The 21,611-nt window shown below is 41.9% G+C and overlaps 1 protein-coding gene across 1 annotated transcript; it reads left to right on the forward strand.

The window, feature by feature from the left end:
• Positions 1-17,826: 17,826 nt before the first annotated feature.
• LOC310928247 (POU domain, class 3, transcription factor 4-like) lies at positions 17,827-18,915 on the forward strand (the record flags this gene model as incomplete). Its single annotated transcript, XM_083890767.1, has 1 exon — positions 17,827-18,915. One exon carries the CDS (start codon positions 17,827-17,829, stop codon positions 18,913-18,915), a length of 1,089 nt encoding a protein of 362 aa, XP_083746893.1.
• Between the last annotated feature and the right edge of the window lie 2,696 nt (positions 18,916-21,611).

A 21,611-nucleotide genomic window follows, 5' to 3' on the forward strand; every position in this document is an offset into this window, starting at 1 on the left:
CTCTCGCCCCTCACACATACACACACACACACACACAACACACACAACACACACACACATACACCCCAAAACTAGACGCACAGCCTGGCTCCCTCCTCTTCCCTGTGAAATCTGCATTCTCTTTTAACCCTTTGTTTTTCAGCAGACGAGCTAATCTGTTTACGGGTGTTTTGTGAGGGCGTCTTTGTTTGCACCACGCACATATGCGTGTGCACACATACACATTAATCTGCAGGCCACGAGCCAGCTGACACCAGCAGAATATAACACCGATCCCTGCAGACTCTCTCGTGCACATGCGGTCTTTCTTTCTTCTTTTCTATCGCTCCCTCTCTCACTCTCTTTCTTTCCTTCTCCCATGTTTGCGAGATGTACAGTACATGTGTACGTGTCCATGCATGCAACATGCATGTTCCTGTAGGTATAAAACGGGGGGATGGTGCATCTGATCAGCAGGCAGTGTCAGTTGAACGCAGGCAGCGAGAGGCAGAGAAGTGCTGCGAACAACACGACTCATATTTAAAGAAGGATTTGTTCAGAAGCAGAGGGCACACAGCATGGATCTGCACAGTACACATCAGCAAAAAATCAACAACAACAACAACAACAAAAAAACATACACACTCTCTGTCTCTGACTGCGTCCCTGACTGATTTCTCTCCCTGCACCGGCTCGGTCTCCTTTATCAAACGTCACAGCAATTTGAGAGATTATACAGTACGGATTAGACACCACAAGGCTGCCTCTTTTTGAACCATTGGATGCCTTTGTGCCGCATTCTTTCCACCGCTTTCATTTCATGAGATGATATTATATCAAGAGGTGGTAAGACTCTCGCCTTCACAATAACACCACCTCTGTTGATTCACTGACTGTGGGTTGAGTGAGTAATTATGTAAGAAGTAAACACCCTGTGCTGGTTGCTTCCTCCACCTTCCACTGGCATATTTGTGTATTGGGTGGCCTTACTCGATTCCCTTGGCTCTCTTTTTGTGCTCTGATTAATGAGATACATAAACACACACACAGTGACACAAAAACAAGGGCACGTGCTTTTTGCCAGCCCCTCTCACCAACTTAGCAGTGCTATTAGTAATGATTGAACCCTATCCAGTGGATGTAATATATTAGCAGGGAGATTATTCTGACGTTAAAACATGTTCCTTGTGCTGACAGCATCATCAATCACCCTCACACTGCCTGTAGAAGACTCACACACACACAACATAATTGCTTCAGCATGGAGCTGAAGAGAAAGAGAGAGATGGAAGGAGGGAAGATGAGGAGAAGGGAGAGTTTGTGAGGTTTTGAGTATTTTTGTATTTGCATGTTAGCCATACAAGGCAAGTGCAGCACTGAGGATGAAGGATTCTGCTCCAGCTAAACTAACATTTATTCCGAAATGCTTTAATCTGAGATGTTTCTCATTCCAAGTGACACCAGCAATTATTTCTGATAACTACAGTTAATGTGACATAGTGAATCTGGTGCTGTCTGCCTCCTACTTCACGTCCAACACACTACAAAACATTACCAGTAAAAGTCTGTTTTGATATAGTAAGATCATTTAATTACTATCAACATAATGTCTTGGGAACATGCAACAAGCTGTTTGCATTCTCGTGGTGTCCACTCTTCTTTCAGCTCCTCTTTGGTCTCCTCCATCATCTACAGAAAACATCTGAGTTTAAGATCATTAGTTGCTAAACTCCTCACGTTGTCCAATGGTTATTCGTAGACTCTGTTCTCACTGAACGTAGCGGCTTTCTGCAAACAAGGTTTGTAAAAACGCCAGAACAAATTCAAAACAATAAAAATGAGGACTAAAAAAAGCCAGGGTTGAATGACAAAAACAGGATATGAAATGTGTGTGCAACATTTTACTGTTGTATCTCTCTGAAGTGGTCCTATATTCAACACAGCTCTCATACTATACTATACTATATTTGAATTCGGGACTCTTAATGTACGATCGTCATTCACAAAGTATCTGATAAGTGCAGCTGTTAAATAAAGGCAGCAAATTTACAATAACTGCCTGTACATGTAGTGAACTTTAGGTATAATAGCGCGGAAGCATTCGCGTAAGTAGCTCAAAATTAATTGAGTGATTGTATGTGGGGCTTAATTATTTATTTTAATGGCATGCAGTCATTGGGATAATTGTTTCTTTAATAGCTTTCTACTGTGGGTGACTTTCACACAGGGAGCGGATCTTCTTCTTCTTTCTGCTGGCGCTGATCTCATCTCAGTTTCCAGTCCTGCTGTTTAGCTTTGGTCTCACCTGCCCGTGACATTACTTTTTCATCACTAACAGTGTATTTGCATGCTGCTCACAGGAAGGTGTAGATGTGAAAGGAACAAAAAAAAAAAAACACATGCGCCTGTGAAGCTCACCTTATATTTTCTCTTATCTGATTTAATCCATGCTATACCATGCAGAGCTCTCTCTCTCTCTCTCTCTCTCTCTCTCTCTCTGTCTCTCTCCCTCTCTGTAATGTGATCTAGTGATTAGTATTCTGCTCAGGCGTTAGCATGGAAAGCAGAGTGGCTGCCGAGAGGTGTCCTGAATCACATCACTCATATTCCACTACACCAGAGTGAGCGAGTGTTTCAAAGAGTGAGAGAGGAGAGAGTGTTTGTGTGTGTGTGCGTGTGCATGCGTGTGCGTGCGTGTGCGTGCGTGTGTGTGTGTGAGTGAGAGAGAGTGAACCAAATCAATCTTATATCTGTGACTGGCCACTAAGTGCTGCGTGTGTAAGCGTCACTCTGCATTGTTTAAACACACATTTACCATCTAAGTGAGCTGCCACGCTGCCATTTGTCAGTTCCCCCCGCATGGTGCGTGTGTGTGTTCATGTGTTGGGTTTTATGTGTTGCACGCATGCCAAGGTCAACTGCACCTCATCTCTCCTGGCAGGTACACACAGACAGGGCTCACACTTCCTGAATGTAACACAACAAAGTTACATTTGTGTGTGATTCATGCTTCTTATCGGATATTATTAACCCTCAGTCACTCCCTCATTTGTGTTTGTGTGTGAAATTACCGTACAAGCAATAGTTTTATTGAACGATGCATAAATAATCTGTGTTGGTATTTAGCTTTATAGCTGAACAGTGTTGTTTTATCATGGGTGTTAATACACTATAAACTATAAAATACAGAAATTAAAAGTAAAAGGTTTTATAGCCTGTAAACAACAGTGTGAAATACAAATAGGCTTGAGTTGGCAAAGCCCCCGACTGGCCAAGAGGGGCATAAATTAAACTCAGTCTATATTCTCTGCCTGTGTGTGTGTTGTTATTCTTTGGAGGACAACTCAACGGGACTGAAAATACACTACATCTGCGTTATATAGTCATCCATGGCCACACTGAGCAGTGCATCATTAAAATGACCATGTGTCCGAGTATCCATACAAACTGGTTCAGATTTGACACAAAATGTCAGCCAGAACTCAGTTCACTAAGGAAGTCAAAGTTCATGTGATCATATTAGTTTTTGGCAGCATTTCACCACCGTATTAGGAGTAACACACATTCATTATAATTCACCTAAAAACACATTGCATCACATGAACATTAAGTTTCAAAAAGTACCACTAAGATAAAAACAATAAATAAGAAAAGTTAGAACAGGTATTTCTGTTATTAGATCAATGATGAGGTGGAACTGAAACTGAAAAAGAGCTTTTTGTTCACAGCTGATTGTCAAGTCATTGACTACTGCATTATTGTTTTCAATCGTTTCTATTTCTGGCCACCAAAACAAATACTTTGCCCTGGAAAGTGTCGTCATCTCTATTTCCAGGATTCAAACACACTGTGGTAGTGGAGTGCAGGCTTCTCCAGAGCACAACACAAAAGTGAGCATTGTGAACGTTAGCTAATGAGCTCAGAGTAGCAGTCGCTGCCATTAGTGTTTTCACTCGGGTCACATTGTTGTGATTTGGTTTTGTTAAAGATATATTATGTCATATTTTTGTTGTATTAAAATATCTATAAATGGGGAGTGGGGCACTTACATTGGCCAAAACATTTCCACGACTAAATCTGTATTTCTATTCAAGGTAACAGTTTAATGATGTCATACTTAACCTCTCTTTACTATAAGTTCTGGGGTAAACCCCCATGAAAAGAAAATATTTTCTACAGACACCATCAAACATAAGCATGTTGTTATTGTTTGGAGTGAGACCACCAGCAGCAGAAATAATGCTGTGTGATTAAAGCTGCTGCCACTGATGTCTTCTTTTGGCTAACTTCCTGCTATAAGGATTCTCCTCCCTGCAACACCTCATGAACACATTTGGTTATGGCATTTATTCACCGACAAACATCTTAACCTCATGAGCGGAGAGGATCGCCTCTTTGTAGAGTCCCAGATTGGATAAAATGCTGTAGGACAACATAAATGTCAAAAGACAAAAGCCATGTTTCCACCAACCAGACCATGGTACATGTTTTTTTTTTTTGTTTGTTTTTTTTGCATTTCCATTAGGAATAATACCAAAATGACCTTCTCCGTTGCATTTTTTTTGGCACCCTTCTCTTGGGGTACCAGAGTAAAATGGTACAGTACAGTCAGGGTGAAACTCGACCGTCTCCTCCCACAACAGTCAGCTGATTGGGCAACAGAAAAACGTCCCTCCCTAAGCGACTGGTGTTTCTTCAACGTCCACAGGTTTGACATTTTGTTGCGACAAACAGCCACAAACCGAGCAGGAAAGAAAGATGTCCTCGTCGTATGTGATGTCATCGCACCAGTACATCGTCAGGTACTGTCCTCTGTCTGAGCAATTCCAAACCAAACCGTACCATGATGGAAACACAGCATTAGAAACAGATGTCATTGAGCAAATAATTCCCTGGATGAGTAATAGCTGTCAGAAAATAAATATATTTAAAGGTGCATTATGTAATAACTCTACAGCAACTGGCCATAAAATCCTCCTAATATGTCACAGAGACTCAGGAATAATGTTCATATAACAAACTGAACTCACCAACAACAACAGTACAGCCAAAATATTTGCATTAAAAAAAATATTTTGCAGACTGCAAATCATGTTTATGTTTTGAAATCATGTTTTGGCATGTGGCGCCACCTACCGCCGTCTACCAATCATTGCAGTCAGTAGAGTCTCAGCTGCCGAGCAACCACGGGTTGCCAGTTTCGTCAGGAAATGACACCTAAAAGACCTTGGTATTTTGAATTTGAATGTAGTAACTGTTTTTGGCCACATTCTTACATATGGCACCTTTAACATGTTTTAATGTTAAAAAAGTATTTAACCGAGAGCAGCTTTAATTTTGTCTTAACAGTAAATCACAGTCTACAAATGTGAAATGTAGTCATTATGATGTCAACAGATATTTTATACGCGTGTCAGTTAATTCCTATAAAGTCCATATTGTGCTTTTCAGTGTGAAATGTAAAATACCCACCTGTGATGATGAACTGATGATGAAGAGGCCTTGAGGTAAGGCGGGTGACTTTTCCTTCTAGAGCTGTAAATGTCCGTGACCAGCCACAGAAGAGTGGACCAGCTGACCAATCGGGACTTTACAGGATGTGATCCAAAGACTAAAACTGACCATTTCAGACACAGGATGAAAAGCAGCACTAGGAGGGTATGAAACAAATAATGTGTATTTTGAACATTAGAGTGAGTAAAACACAGCATCTAAACCCCCAAATCACAATCATAAAACTGTAAATGACTAAAATAGTAGCACACATTGTCTGCCAGTACACTCTCCAGTGACAGTCTTTGCTTTAACTGTGTCATAATTACTTTTTTTGTCCAGTAAACAAACTTAAAAATTATATAATATTACTGTGTATTAGACAGCCATACTGTTGTTAAACTCTAACTACTGTTTCTATGCTATAGTTACTGCTCTTTGTCTTTCAAAGTCATATTGCTTAATGGAAGAGCCGATCGCTATTAATTACCAAAATCCATTATAGCTGGAAGAAAGAAAAAAGAGAAATGTATTTAAGTTAATTGAGTTTCATGTATTATTTTGGCTCCAAAAATGTATTCCACAGTTTGAAAATGTATTCCATTGGACTATCATGTCTAAACATTATGGCACTGTGGAAAAATGAGTTGGTGCTATGCCGTCTCCCTCTCTCTCTCTCTTGTGTTTTTGTAAATGCAAATGTCTCTTATCTGATTATGTTTTCTTACAGTAAATGGTCTGTAACAGATTTCGGTTAACATTTCCTGACAGCCTGCAGCATAATAAGTCTGCACTGCCAAACTCTGCCTCGTGCGAACAAAAGGAGAAATTTCATTACGGTGTACATTTCCAAAAGCGCCACCATACTGTGAAGATATTATCATAACAAATACCACAAACGGCCTTGTGCCTTTGCGTACATATCTTTCTTTACTAAAAGGTAAAGGGGACTAGCGAGATAAATGCTGTGTGCAGGTACACACGAGGATGAAAAACCGTTTGTGTGTGTGTGTGTTTGTGCGTCAGGGGGTTGTGTGTCTGGGGGGCAGGCGAGGAAGACGGAGTGTGTGTGCATGCATTAAAATAGGGGATTTTCTTGTCAGAGTAGCAGGGTTGGGGATTAGTTTAGGATCTGACTGAGACAGAGGAGAGGAGGCCTGATGACTTTAGCCACATAAAGAGATGACTTGGCAAATATGGGCACATACATCAATATTAGCACCGAGCACATTATAGCGACACCCAGCAGGGCGAAACACATGCGGCCGACAGCCGTGGAGATTTTCTTTGTTTATGCATGACTGCAGAGAAGGAAATTAATATCAGTGAATTGAATCCGCTCCTATGGAAGATCTTTATGCTTCCCCAAACCTCAGACTCACACGTCGCAATAGATGCAATACATACACACAAATCCGCACAGGCACACACACCCTGCTGAAAGACAGGCACTAAAATAACCTCTGTTCCAGCTGGTGGACTGCTGAGGCTCCTGCTGGGCTGTTTTAATGGGGAAAATTAGCCAAGCAGAAAGGTGGATCCTGTTTGTTATGCTCCACTGTTCCCCTTCCACACAGTCAGCTAAGGAGGCATCCTCTCTTGTCCTCTCTCTCTGTGACACTGTGTAACTCTACCAGCTGCTGCTGCCTCCACACATCCTTCTCTTCCTGCATCCATACTCTGCCAGGCACTGATACATGCAGGACATACAGTATATCACACACACACACACACACACACACACACACACACACACACACACACACACACACACCAGGCAAAGCAGCATGTTGTCACATCCACTGGTCTGTGTCTAAGTCCAAATCAAATCACGGATTGATTTATTTGTTGAATATTCCAACTGTGTTTTCTCTGTTTTTTTCATATTAATTTCCACCCCCCCCCCGACAAGTGTGCTCACCAGCAGCTGCACATGTGCACATCAGCCGAGCCCACATGAGAACAGCAACGCAAGAGTGAGACAAGGAAACCAAAGGGAATGAAAGGTGAAATGAGAGGTTTGCATGATACAGGACTCAGAGTGTGGAGAGAGAAAGACAGACTGAGAAAACCCAGAGTGAGAGGTGAGGGAGAGGAGGATGAGAGGAGGATATATGCAGACGGGTGAAAAGCTTCTTTGTTCTGGATGCCCTTGAGACAGCTGACATCGCTACAATAAGACCTTCTTTCAGGGGCAAGGAGAGGGAGTCAGAACGAGAGACAAGGAGAGAAAGAGAGTGGGATGTGGTACTTTTGGCAAACTGAACTGGTCGTAGTATCGATAGTGGTGGAGGAAGTGTCGCCTTTATGTGTTTGCTTCTGTGTGCGTGTGTGCGTGTCTATTATTTCTTTCATTCATTTCAAAAACAAATATAAAATATTTATATATATATATAAATATTAGCATGTAACAGCAGTGACCCATACTGAAAGGAAACAACTTGGATCTAATGTTTTATTAGTTTGAAGCATAATTTCTATCATTTTTGATGAGGTTGTAACCATCAGAAGTTAATTGCTGAGACTTGAGAACACAGTGGTGTCTGTGTTCTCTTCTGGTTCTGGTTTAAAAAGAGAAGAAACGCATTTAGGAATCTTTGAATGATGAAAACACTAATCCCTTCATGGCCTTAAAATGTCTTTGATATAACACTTCACCTTTGCCTCATTTTGTATTCGTGGCTCTATGAATATGTAAAACTATCCCCACCCACCACTCAGCTCCTTCTATGCTACTCAAACACACACCGTCCTCTGCTTGTTTTCAGTATCATTTCCCTATACTGCACACTACACAATCAGCCTATAGGGGGCGTTACACAATGGAAAGTGATAATGTATGAGTGATTTTGGAAGATTAGCTGGAGCTTGATCCTGATCACCAGCTCTGACTATATATATATGTACGTATATATATATATATATATATACACGTACATATATATGTACGTATATATAAATATATACTATACATATATGAAATCCTGAAACCTGGGAAAAATAACGGCCGTAGCAGTCGGCCAATAGGGGGGCGTTACAAAAACACGAACATGGAACATGAGCCCACTTCTTACTTGACTTATATCACTTCTCATATATCACAAGCACTCCTCGTGCTTCAGATCTTTCTCTATAGAACATGATGTGATTTTTGTAAATTACGGTCACATTTGGAGGAAAATAGATGATAAAGCACAGCACATATGAGTGGACACCCGTGTTATTGACAGCTGGTGCTGACCAACAGGTTCCTGGTTGCAGGCGACGTCTGTGAATATCCTTTTTTTTTTTTCTTTTTTTTTTAAGTGTCATGGCACTGGTCAATTTGAGAATATCTAGGCTTTACAAAGCGAGTTTGTTTTGCAACTATGTCCATTTTTATATACAGTCTGTGGCTCTGACTTGTATATGAAAAGCTACAGTATGTAATTCAGCTTATGTTTATACAAAAATGGTGGGTTTAAAGCAGGGGTTCTCAAATGGGGGCTGTAGCTACCTGCTTATTAACAGCTTATAACCCAATAATACACTAAAATTCACCATATAGAAACCATTTAAATACTCTATTTTTGTTTACACTTATTGGTCTGTATCCAGTAATGTCCAATAAACATTTAACAAGCTTTGTACCTCCTGGATTAAAACTATCAACTGTAATTCACCGTGGGCCGCCAGAAATGTTTCTGCGGGCCGCCATTGGCCCCTGGGCCGCACTTTGAGAACCAATGGTTTCAAGCATTCTAACATGGTTGAATTTTCATTTTATACTTCACGATCTTTTGTTTCCTTTGCTTAGGGTTCTTTATTTTCTTATTACTTTTACAAAGATTCACTCAACTTGCAGTTTTGTTTTGTGTAGAGTTGTACCTATGTTGCTGAATATTTGTAGATCACAGAACAGCCAGACGTCTAGAAGCATCAGTGATGAAAGACCTATAGATTTTTCTTTACAACACAACAACACATAATGCAAACTCATGAGTGTTGGGTGTTTTCTCAACACTTAACCTCTTTCTGGCAGAAATTAAAAAGAAGGTTGGAAGATTGAGTTGATAATTTCTTTCCTGCAGAAAAAAAGAGGCCTATCTCTCTGAGAAGCAGCATCAAAACTGAATACTTTCAGGGGTTTTTTCTCTGTATTTCTGGCCAACTCCTTTTCTTGCTGCTTAGCTTTTGACACATCCTGCATCTCACACTCACACACACCAAGGATTGCACACAAACACACTTCAGAAACCTGAGAGTGTGTCAGCCCTCTCTTCCTCCTCACCCACAGTTCCTGGCCCCAGGGGGTGGAGGGTCTCTTCACCCGTCTCACACGTCCAAACCAAACACATGGCAACCCGCACACACGTGCACGCACACACGCACACACTGGCAGCAGACCACAACAGAGGGGGTTCATTCCTCCTCAAGTCCACAGGTCTGTGGAAAAACATATTATTCTGGATTAAATGTTTCCCATATTTGTTATTCTTCCCTTCGAGTCTCCAGGTGGAATTGGTATGAAACCAAAAATCACACGTACATTCCTTTGAATGAAAGAGCGGGCCGAGGGGAACGCTCTGAACGCAGGAGAAGAATTCCCTTTCGGAGCGAGAACTTGTAACAACATTTGTGCAGATTCTTCGATTGCCCGAGATCCTACGTTACACGTCTAACAAAGGCTGTGCTGTTGTTGAGAAGTCGTCTTTTCCCCGTGCAAATCGTACCACACCTCTGACCCAACATTCTCTCCAGAACCGGGAGGTGATGGAGGTCCAACGCTGGCTCTGAATCAGATTTGTCCAAAGAGGCTCTGATCCTGGCAGCGATGCTGCACGGTGTGCGCACATGTGTTTCAATCTTGTGCAATTTGAATAGAGATAGAAGGTGACAGCTGAGCAGCAGCTCCAACAACCACGAGGCCTCAGTTAAAGACCTCATAGGCAGAATGTGCCGATCGTGGGGTCCCGCTCAATTATACAATTATGCCCTAATTCATGCCAGAGCTACTCGGCCTATCACAACCCAAGTTATAGCCTTGAGCGAGCCAATCGGTGAGGTGATGATATGTGGGGAGACATCACAGAGTTTCCATGTAACTCCAGTGGCCGTGGTGATACGACCTAGTGGAGGAGTGGATGGAGGATAAGAGAGCAGATAAGGGAGCTTCTGCAGACATCTGAAACCATATCACCCAGCCAATTTATTGGGAATGTGAAATTTAACCAAGGCAAAAGGAAAGGTAATATGGCTCGTTCTTCTCCTGCAACTATGGCAATATCTCAAAAACGAATGATGGATACGTTGATGAAAACAATAAAACATCCAGGACAGGTCCTGATCCTCGTGGATATACGATGGTACCTTCATGGACTTTGATTTTCTGCAAGACATTTTTAACTTCTAAGTATTTCAATGAGTGGCCTGTAAAGGGTTAAAAGGGAAAGTTTCTCCAATTTCCAGAGGAAAAGAAGAACTTTCTCTTGTGATGTCACCCATAGACGTCTGAACTCCCATTTTGAAGCCTTGAGATTTGCAATTTGGTCAATGTCAAGTTGACAGAAATCACGGACTGGATGATACACTCTTAGAAATAAAAGTGCTAAGTAGAACCAGGCTGTTCTCATGGGAGAACCCTTTTTGGCTCCAGGTAGAACCTTTTTATAAAGGTTCCACCAAGAACCCTTTATTCAGGAAAGGGGTTTTAAAGGGTTCTCTGGATCAAATTCTTACTGGAACCATTAATGTTACCAAGAACCTTTTTCAGAAGCAAATGGTTCCAGGTAGAACCTCAGCCCCTTGTAGATTGACCATTTTGGAACCCTTAGTTCTAAGAGTGTATACCAGCTCTCAGTCACACCGGTGTCCACTCATATGAGCTATATCCTCTAATTTCCTCTAAAAGGAAACACAATTTACTAAGTTGATATCATGTTCTATTGAAGAAGACCTGAAGTTAGTGGTAGACACCATTAAATCTTCAGGAAAATGTTTAGTGAAATATATAATAAACTGAGTTCTATTTGCAACCAAGGGAGTCGCCCCCCTGTGGTCACTTAATATACTCTTATTTCCGGGTTTGCTTTAGGAGGAAACCAAAAGACTACATCCATATTTGTATATGGATGTCACACTGTACGTTCAGGTATTTGCAGTCAGGCCAAATATGTGAGAAAAGAATATTTGATTCCTGCATCAAACATTCGTTTGCTGCATATTATGGAACCTGTAAACCTGTAACCGTGTGTTTGTTTCTCCCTTTTCTGTTTATTTTTGTAAACTGCACAGCCCCAACTTTGTGTTGCGGTGGGACGTGTGCTGTGGACAGAGCGTTCTCTCTCTCTCTCTGCAGTATGTTTGATGTCTCTCTCTCTCTCTCTCTTTCGCTCTCGTTGGACCCTGGAGACATCCCTCATGCATAATCACTCTCTTTCTGATCTGCCTCTGTCTACTGCTGGTGGAGGTTAATGCACAGAGCGGCACACACTCGGAAACGCATGCATTATTAGAAGCGAGCAAAACACAACACGTTTCCCAAAATAGCAGAGAATAAAGCAAACAAAAGCACAGGAGAGTTTTGCGATGTTTATTAATGTGACATAAGAACAAGTACAGCTCTTCAGGCTTCTCTCTCTCTCTCTCTCTCTCTCTCATATACTTGCACATGTTACTTAGTGCTCTGCTGTGTGTTTTAAACACAGTTACACCGAGCTCAGATTAATAAATCCATGGACTCCTCTAATTCATCATCCTTTAACGTACATGAAGCCAGGAAATCAGAAAGAAGTGATGTGATTGGAGGAGGGGAAGCTTCTGTACAATACTCAGTATTCTGGTGAGGACTCTAACTGTAGAGCAGAGGGGGCAGAGGGGTCATGAGGTGTGTGTGTGCATGTGAGTGTGTGCGTGTGAGTGTATGTGAGTGTGTGTGTGTGTGTGTGTGTGTGTGTGTGTGTGTGTGTGTGTGTGTGTGTGTGTGTGTGTGTGTGTGTGTGTGTGTGTGTGTGTGTGTGTGTGTGTGTGTGTGTGTGTGTGTGTGTGTGTGTGTTTGTGCGGTGTGTGTGTGTGTGTGTGTATGTGTGTGTGATGGCAACATCACTAGTCCTCCAGGGCTCAGCAGGCTAATTAATAATGAATCCCAGAGAGTCTGTGTTTGAAATGCAGATGTGCGACTGCCGGCTCCGCCTGCTCCTTCAGAGGGACCTGTGTGTGTGTGTGTGTGTGTGTGTGTGTGTGTGTGTGTGTGTGTGTGCGTGTGCGTGTGCGTGTGCGTGTGCGTGTGCGTGTGTGTGTGTGTGTGTGTATGCGCCAGCCACAGGGGAACTTGTGCTGGTTAGCTGTTTAGCCGTGGCAGAAAACTTGCTGATTTTCTACATGGAATTCTCCCGTGTTGTTCATTAAACATCGGCTGCGTTTGTGGTGTTTGAGCTATAATTGCAGAGAGAGAGAGAGGAAAGTGAGAGATTTTCAGCAAGTTTGAGGAACAACTCTCTCTCTTCCTCACTGGCATCAGTTGGTGCCAGGAGAGGCCTCAACTCTGAGCTCTTCTCTCTGCTCTTAGTGGGAGGAGGAGGTGAAATATAGGACCTGAAGAGCAACTTTAGACTACATTTACATAGACCCTCTACACGTATCTCTGTGTTTAGAATACTGTGTGTGTGCGTGTGCATGTGCGTGTGCGTGTGCGTGTGCGTGTGCGTGCGTATGTGTGTGTTTGTGTGTGTGTGTGTGTGTGTGTGTTACTGGGCAGTTTGAAGTTTAACAGATGGTAATGTTATGTAGATTTTTACTAACCATGGCTCCTTCACTGACCCATGGACAATATACTAGCCTCTTCTGCAAACAGCACCTGTTACATACACACACACACACATGCACACACACACAAAGAGTGAATAATCTCTCTCAAACATTTGCTTTTGTTCAATGCAACAACAACAACAACAACAACCGTTTAAAGTTGTGTTTCCAGTCCTAATAAATAAACATGTGACAATTATCTTTCAATAATTCAATATTATTAGGGATAATGTTAAGTGTTAATTCTCTCAATGGAAAGGGAAAACAACATTTCAGGAGCTGAATGACCCTGAATCCAAGACTGTGTTGTTTTTATTTGAATTTGCTATTTCACTATAGAATCTTTACTTAATGTTGACATATAAATATCTGCATCTCATCTAGACCTAAGAAAGGTTTTAATTATTTACACCACTTATTGCACTTTGTGTATTCCAGTCGTTTAATTAAATTAAATTACTCTAATTAAAAAAAAAAAAAAAAAAAAGGAATTAGTATATATATTAAAATAATAATATTAATTAAGGGTGTTCATTTTAATTGTCAGAAGACACCATCATCATACTTATCACTACTTTTTTCGATTTTATCGTGATTTCACCAGGACTGCCGATTAAGTGAAAATTTGATTTATATTATATTTTATACTAAAAAAAACTAAACAAGTAAATGTTCCAGTTTTCATCCTTTTTGATACTTAAATAACATGGCGATGTAGATCAGAATCTATAAAGTCAAAGCTGAATTACAGTGCAAAAACACGGTTTGAATTTCCTCATTGAGTCTCACATACAGGAATATACTCCCGTGTGTACATTTCCATTTCATATACGAAGTTTTTAACTTTTCAAAAAAACGTAAATTGTCCGAGGGGAGAAAATTTCGTTTTTAAATCGAATTTAGTTCATACCTGTTGAAAGGAATATATTATTCACTCATGACGCGTAGATGCGCACGTGTGCGTGTTTGTGTGTGTGTGAATTCACTTTAACACACACACACGACTATTGGCCCCATGCATTATGAATGTACACTTACACATGTGTGTGGGGATAAGCTTTAGCTTCATATACATGCACTCACTGTGTTTCCTCCTGCTAAACACACACACACACAGAGAGAGAGAGAGAGAGAGAGAGATAGAGAGAGAGAGGCAGTGGTGAGGTTTACGTGACAACAGGACATGTGACCTCACGCACAAAAACATCCTTTTTTTTCTTTCAGTTTCTTCATTAAAAAATGTGACATGTTTTGCAACATAATCTAGTACTATTTTGTTTTTATCTATTTATTTATTTTATAAATCGTGTCACTGTCCTTTAATAACGATGTCATGGTTTAATGGGAGTATTGATCTGAGTGTCTAGGAGTCTGCAGTGTGTGTGTGTGTGTGTGTGTGTGTGTGTGTGTGTGTGTGTGTGTGTGTGTGTGTGTGTGTGTGTGTGTGTGTGTGTGTGTGTGTGTGTGTGTGTGTGTGTGTGTCTCAGGGTAAAGAGGACAACCAAGTTCAGACAGAGGACATAAACATGAGGATATGAATTAATGAATTAATTTAAATAAATATAATAATGATAACTGTGAATAAAGATATATGATTTTTCTTTTTAATTAAGTCGCATTATGACCCCAAACAGGACTATATTTTCCGAATTTAAAACAAATAAATAAATAAATACATGATGAATGTGAATGAAGGAGTTCCGTTTGTTAAAAACTTGAGGTCATGTCTGGCAGCAGCAACAGTCACAGCAGCAGCAGCAGAGATTTTTTTTTTTTTGTTAGGCTTCAACATTTTCAAAGGTCATGACACTGCAGTGACAGGTCCCGCCCTGAGGCCCACGTCTGTCTGTGCGCACACATTTATCCACAGGCTGCAGAGCGATGCATGGAGCATTTATGCACAGGAAACAGTGTCTAATCAAACTGTGGGAGGGGGTAAAAAAACAATGTTTTCCTTTTGAAAATGCAAAATCACCCAATTACTCTTAAGCTGCACTTTCAGACTCCCGAAGCCAAACGAACATCATGAACATTTGTTTAGCTTTCTATAGAAAGAATCAGTGAAAATTATTCTAAAGACGTGCTAGAATTTAAATAAATATAAATCTGATGATGACAAGTCATTTTGAAACCCAAAAGGAACAATGACGATCTCTAAAACAATGTTAAATTAAATTAAATATTTTGCAAGTATCTTGATTTGACTTTTCTGTGTTGAAATGCAGACATAGACACAAACAAGTTCACATGGAAACAGCGTCTTAAATTAAAATTTTGGAATAATAATTCATTAGGATTTCTGGATTTTAGAAAAAAAACAATCATAGCAGTAAATATGGGAGTTAGTTCCAGGTCTGCATGTGATCTGTTGTTTTGGGGAAAAATGTAATTACTAACTAATGTCATTTTAGTTTGCTTGATGGGGATCGCGTCATAGTTTCCCCCACAATAATTGTATTTACTCCACAGACTCCAGCAAAGAGATAATCGCCGTAAAGTTTCAGTCAAAGCCGCAAAATAAACACAAACAAGGCGCTGAACAAACACAATAAACAAGCGTGAACTCACATTACATAAAGACAAGATTCAAAAAATTATGACTCATTAGTGAGAGTGTGTTATTTGCTGCTGTTGCTGCTGCTGCTGCTGCTGCTGCTGCATGGTGCAAGTGTAGCAGGCTGGCTCGGGTTATCTGTGAATGGGCTCTTTATTGGAGGCGCGGAGCGGGGATTTGCCTTTTATTCGCCTCGCTATGGAAACGCGCTCGACGGCAGAAAAATGTCGATGTGAATAAAAGGAATCAGCACAAGGAGCGTTTCTAGAGAAGCATCTGTTACACTTAGAAACTTAGACTATCGAGAGCCACACAACCCCCCTCTCAAAGTTGCTCTCCTGTCTGCTTTATGCTCCAAACACAAAAAACACAGACTTTATTTCTTGTCAGAAGAAGAAAAAAAGAGGAAATATTTTTTTTAGCAATGAAAAGATGTTTACAGGCTCAGATTTGTATGTATTTTTTTTTCAAGCAGATAATCTGTAAAAGTCATTTTGCTTTGGCCCATTATGTTTTAATTATATTTTTTTAAAACGCACATATTGTGGATTCAAGCTATTTATATATAATATAACTGCATTATTTTATATCATAACGACTCAAACGAAAACCGCGCAGCTCAGCACACTGGGACACTCAGGACAACACTGTCATTCACATCAAATATTCAGTCACTATCATGGAAGTTTTTCAAATAAGGAGGATTTACGCACCCGCTGGAGTTAAAACAGAGCAAAACTACAGTTTATTTCTCCTGCATCTGTAGGCCTGAAGCCTCTGAGGCTCCACAGTAAATGCTCTCCCCGTCCTTCCCTCACTCTGTTACACTGAGGCCCTGTCTGTCCATCCACCCTCCAGCGGCTCTGTCCACTCATCCAGCCCGCGGTCAGCTCACCTGCTCCGGCCTCCTCTCTGTGTCTGTCTCTCTCTCTCTGCCTCCGTCTCCACATGCCATAGCAGCTCCTCGGCTCGACGCTCTTTAATGACTTTCTGGTGGCTGCAGCCTTCTTTTATTTCTCCTAAATGTATGAAAATGTATGCAAATTTAAATCAAGCTTAACCTGGGAGCTCGAGCAATATATTTAATGGAATTTCAAACCAATAAGAAGACTGGGACGCAGACTCCTAATGGCAAATGTAATTACGTGGTGAGTTTGCCCTCAGATGTGAAGAAATATCTTTTTCTAACTCTGAGAGGACCTGATGAGATTCTCAAAGACTGGGAGCAAAAAAAAGTATATCGTTTGTATACCAATTATGCGCATTTGAGAAATTGTTTTTTGTTTTTTTTAAAGAAATGATAGAGAGAATATTTTAGATTGTATAAAAAAGTTTTGACTACAAGTGTGTTGCAGAATAGTAAATAAACTTATTTTAAAGCCCATGCTGGAATAAAAGGCCTATAAGTGACACGTATTAATAGTCTCTAACTAAAATCGATTTGCGTAATGGCTCGTGCGTAAAACACGTTTACGCAAAAACTACCTTGAGACGTGTCATTCTGTGAACACTCGGGGAAGTATTCTCTAAAAGTTAATCAGTGCCAGTGAGAACTGCTCTTGGTTTGATTGTATCCTTCCAAATTAAGTGCTGGCACGTCTAACAAATGCCATTGCGCTTTAATCTCCTCCTTCGCGGGCGCTCAAGGGTGACAGGAGAAGCAATAAACTCGTGCGTAAATCAGTTGGAAACTTTAATTAATAAACAGGAAATGCGCTTCACGCGCACATCGTTCCACAGCCAGACCCACTGGACCTGTACCCCGACCGACTCACTTCCGGTTCGACTTGCCTGTAACTCTTTCCTCCCCGCAGCGCTGCTTACAGGGGCGGCAGTGCGGGTGCCTGCGCTGTCATTGGTGGAGACGCGTCGTCACTGTGTCTCCGTCGGTCTGTGAGTGGTGGTGCAGGCTGTCAGTCAGTGTTCAACTGCTGCCGAGACTCCAGAGAGAGGGAGATGTCAGAGGCTGAGCTGCTTCCTCCCTTCAGTAGCTCTAGTGGGGTTCAGCAGCCAGCATGGCCACAGCTGCCTCCAGCCCCTACACCTTGCTCAGCTCCAGCCCCATGATCCACCCGGACAGCCAGGCCATGCAGCCTGCGAGCCCCTACAGAGGACACCAGAAACTCCTTCAAAGCGACTACCTGCAGAGCGTCCAGAGCAACGGGCACCCGCTCGGGCACCAGTGGGCGAGCAGCCTGTCGGAGGGCAGCCCCTGGTCGGCCTCCATGGAGCAGCAGGACGTAAAGCCAGGCCGGGAGGACCTGCAGCTCGGCATTATCCATCACCGATCCCCGCACGTAGCGCATCACTCCCCGCATCACAACAACCATGGCAACCACCCGGGAGCGTGGGGAACCCCTGTGTCCCACAACTCCTCCATCAGCGGCGGGCAACAGATCAACATCTACTCCCAGGCGGGCTTCACTGTCAACGGCATGCTGGACCACGGTGGACTCACGCCTCCATCCAACCCGCAGGGCCAAGGCATGCACCCGGGCCTCAGGGACACACTCAGCCCCGAGCACAGCGACCTCGGCGGACACCACTGCCACGACCACTCGGACGAGGAGACGCCGACCTCGGACGAGCTGGAGCACTTTGCCAAGCAGTTCAAGCAGAGAAGGATCAAGCTGGGTTTTACGCAGGCCGACGTGGGGTTGGCTCTGGGCACACTGTACGGTAACGTCTTTTCCCAAACCACCATCTGCAGGTTTGAGGCTCTGCAGCTGAGCTTTAAAAACATGTGTAAACTAAAGCCGCTGCTGAACAAGTGGCTGGAGGAGGCAGACTCAACCACGGGCAGCTCGAGCAGTATAGACAAGATAGCAGCTCAGGGGAGGAAGAGGAAGAAGAGGACGTCCATCGAGGTGAGCGTGAAGGGAGTCCTGGAGACGCACTTCCTTAAGTGTCCCAAACCGGCCGCGCAGGAGATCTCATCACTGGCGGACTCACTGCAGCTGGAGAAGGAGGTGGTGCGCGTGTGGTTCTGCAACCGGAGGCAGAAGGAGAAGCGCATGACGCCGCCTGGAGAGCCGCCGCCTCACGAGGGACCGTATTCTCACAGCGGGAGCGCGGGAGACGCATCGTCGTGTCATGATCTCTGACCCCCGCCTCCACCCCACGGCACAGACTCGCGAGCGCACGCAGAGGGCAGCTTGACGCGCGGCGGCACCGTCCAGTCGCCGCCGCGCGTGTCCCGGTACAGACTCGTCCACATGCCTCCAGCACTGAAAACCACGACAATAACAAGAACAGAGAAACCCCTTCAGCCTTCGTCATTTTTCTAACTGTCATGAGGGCATTATTCTATATAGCTGCATATCAAACGTCACACTTCTCATCACCCCTTTTTTTTGTATTGTTTTTATTTTTTATTTTTTATTTTTTTGGAGCTCGCCAAATAATTTTCTACATCACGGATACAAAAATGTGCCTATAATAATAACCTGCCAGCGCCTTTGGTTTGTGTCACCATTTCCCATCAGCTCAATGACAATAATGACAGTGCGGGACTGATGTGATGATCTGTTTTGGCTTCTCTCTCCTCTTCCATATGATCAGTGGAGTGAAACTGATAATAATATCACTTTTCTTAATTGATTTGTTGCTGCACCGGAGGCCATTTTACAGTCCACCCCACGCTTCCCACGGGCTTTTACACAAGGCTTTAGTTCTCAGCGTATTTACAGTCATTCTTTTCTAACATACTCGCAGCTGATCTGTTATTATTATCATTATTATTATTATTATTATTATGATTGTTGTTATTATTATTATTGCATATGCAAATATAGGCCCTGATTCCAGTTGTAGTTATTGCTGCCAACATAATAGCACTTGGAGGTTTTGTTTGTTTTTAATTCATTTCCTCCCCTATGGCCTGTAGCACACACACACACACACACACACACACACACACACACACACACACACACACTTAGAGCTATTTATAAATCCATTTATTTGTTTTCAATCACCTTCGACCATATAAACTGTGTGGACTCTGAACCAGAGCCGAGAGTAAACAGAGGGGTTGACTGACGCTATACACCTGCCTATAATTTTATTGTACGTTCAGTATCAACAAATTTTATAATCTTAAAATACTCCTGTTATTTGGTTTATTTCCGAAGTATTTTTTCGAATATTGTACAGTTTTATATATTACCCTTTTTGGAGTCATTAATTTAAACAAATGCTCTTAGTTATTCATGCACTTAATTAGCAATGTAAAAAAAAAGAAAATCACAAAAACACAAACGATATTTTCAGTAAGATTTAACTGTTTCGGCGGTTTTATTCCAAATTTCGATGACAGCTCAAGTGATTATTTATTTTCAGTATAAAGCTTGTATTATGTTTTTTGAAATAAACTATGTATGTTGTAATAAACAATTTCTTGCTACAACTGTTTGCTGTCCAAAACAGAATTCAACGTCTGACCAAGAAATACTGAAGATTTAGAATTAGAAATTATTATTATTATTATTATTATTATCATTATTATTATGCTTATTACAAAAATTAGGGTGAAATATAATAACCTAAATTGACAATTATTTATTACACTTTTATAAATGATATATATTTGTTTATATTTTTATGAAAGTTATATATAAACATTACACATATAAATACATGGATAGCATTATATGTATTATATAATATAACGTTGTTGTGTTTTTGCTGCATAATTCACTCAAAAGTTGTTCTTATTCTCCCTCCATGTCACTAACAGCTGTAAAATGTCCAGAGGTTGAAAAAGAACCTTGGCTGTGTATGGATCACAGCAAACGAGACGCTCTCGCCTGCACTTCCACTAAAATGTTATTGTCCGGGCCCTCTGCCCTCCTCAATCAGACATGTGTGATTTATCGCCTGGACTGCTGGGCCTGACAGCAAAACACAATGACAAGCACACACACGCACAATCAGAAGCAGATGAATCTCATTTCAAAGACTACAGCTGCTATAATTGGGGCGTGCCAAGGAAAAATAGAGTTCTATTCCTGAAATGAAATAAAAATAAAATCATAATTCCTGAGAATAATTTCGGGACAGTTTATTGGGGGTGTGGGGGGGGGGTAGGATTATAGATGCAGTAAATGATGCAAAAATAGAGCTGGAGAGGGAGAGGGAGAGTGAAGGAGGGAGGGGAGAGGAGAGGAGAGGAGAGGCGGAAGGGTGCTAGGCCTTGCCTTGAAATGGAGAGCCTGACTGGAATACTAATGCATCTGAATTTATGCATCTACTCAGTCTGCAGCCCTGAGAGGGGGGTGGGGAGACAGAGAGAGAGAAAGGGTGTGAGGGTGGAGGTGAAAGGGGGCGGTTATGTAGAAGAAGAGGGAGAGAGAGGGGGGGGGGGGGGGGGGGGGAAGAAAAAGAAAACCATGGCTGATTGATTCCATCCATCTATTTTAGTTTAAAATAATCCCTGATTTCTGGGGGGAAAATTTGACCCTGGATGGAAGAAGAGCAGCCAAGCAAACAAGCAGAGCAAAGCCAAAGCGCTGCAGTCGTCTCCTGCTCACACTGCCTCAGTGTGGAGCTCCTCCATGTAGCAGCAACATCTAAATATGTCTTCAATGAGTAACTCAAACCTCCACATACACACAACTCATCAGAGAGGGAAAAAGAAATGAGTGACTTGTGAGGAAACATGTGAGAAAATCCAAACAGGTGTGAGATTAAAAAAAAAAAAAAAAGCTCCTCTTTTTTTGTAGAAATATTAAACGATGAACTTGAGGTAATTATTTTTTGCGAAAAGCTCCAGGTTGTGTAACTCACCTCTGAACACCAG

The sequence above is a fragment of the Microchirus variegatus genome, assembly GCF_963457635.1.
Source record: "Microchirus variegatus genome assembly, chromosome: 6".
Lineage (NCBI taxonomy): Eukaryota > Metazoa > Chordata > Actinopteri > Pleuronectiformes > Soleidae > Microchirus > Microchirus variegatus.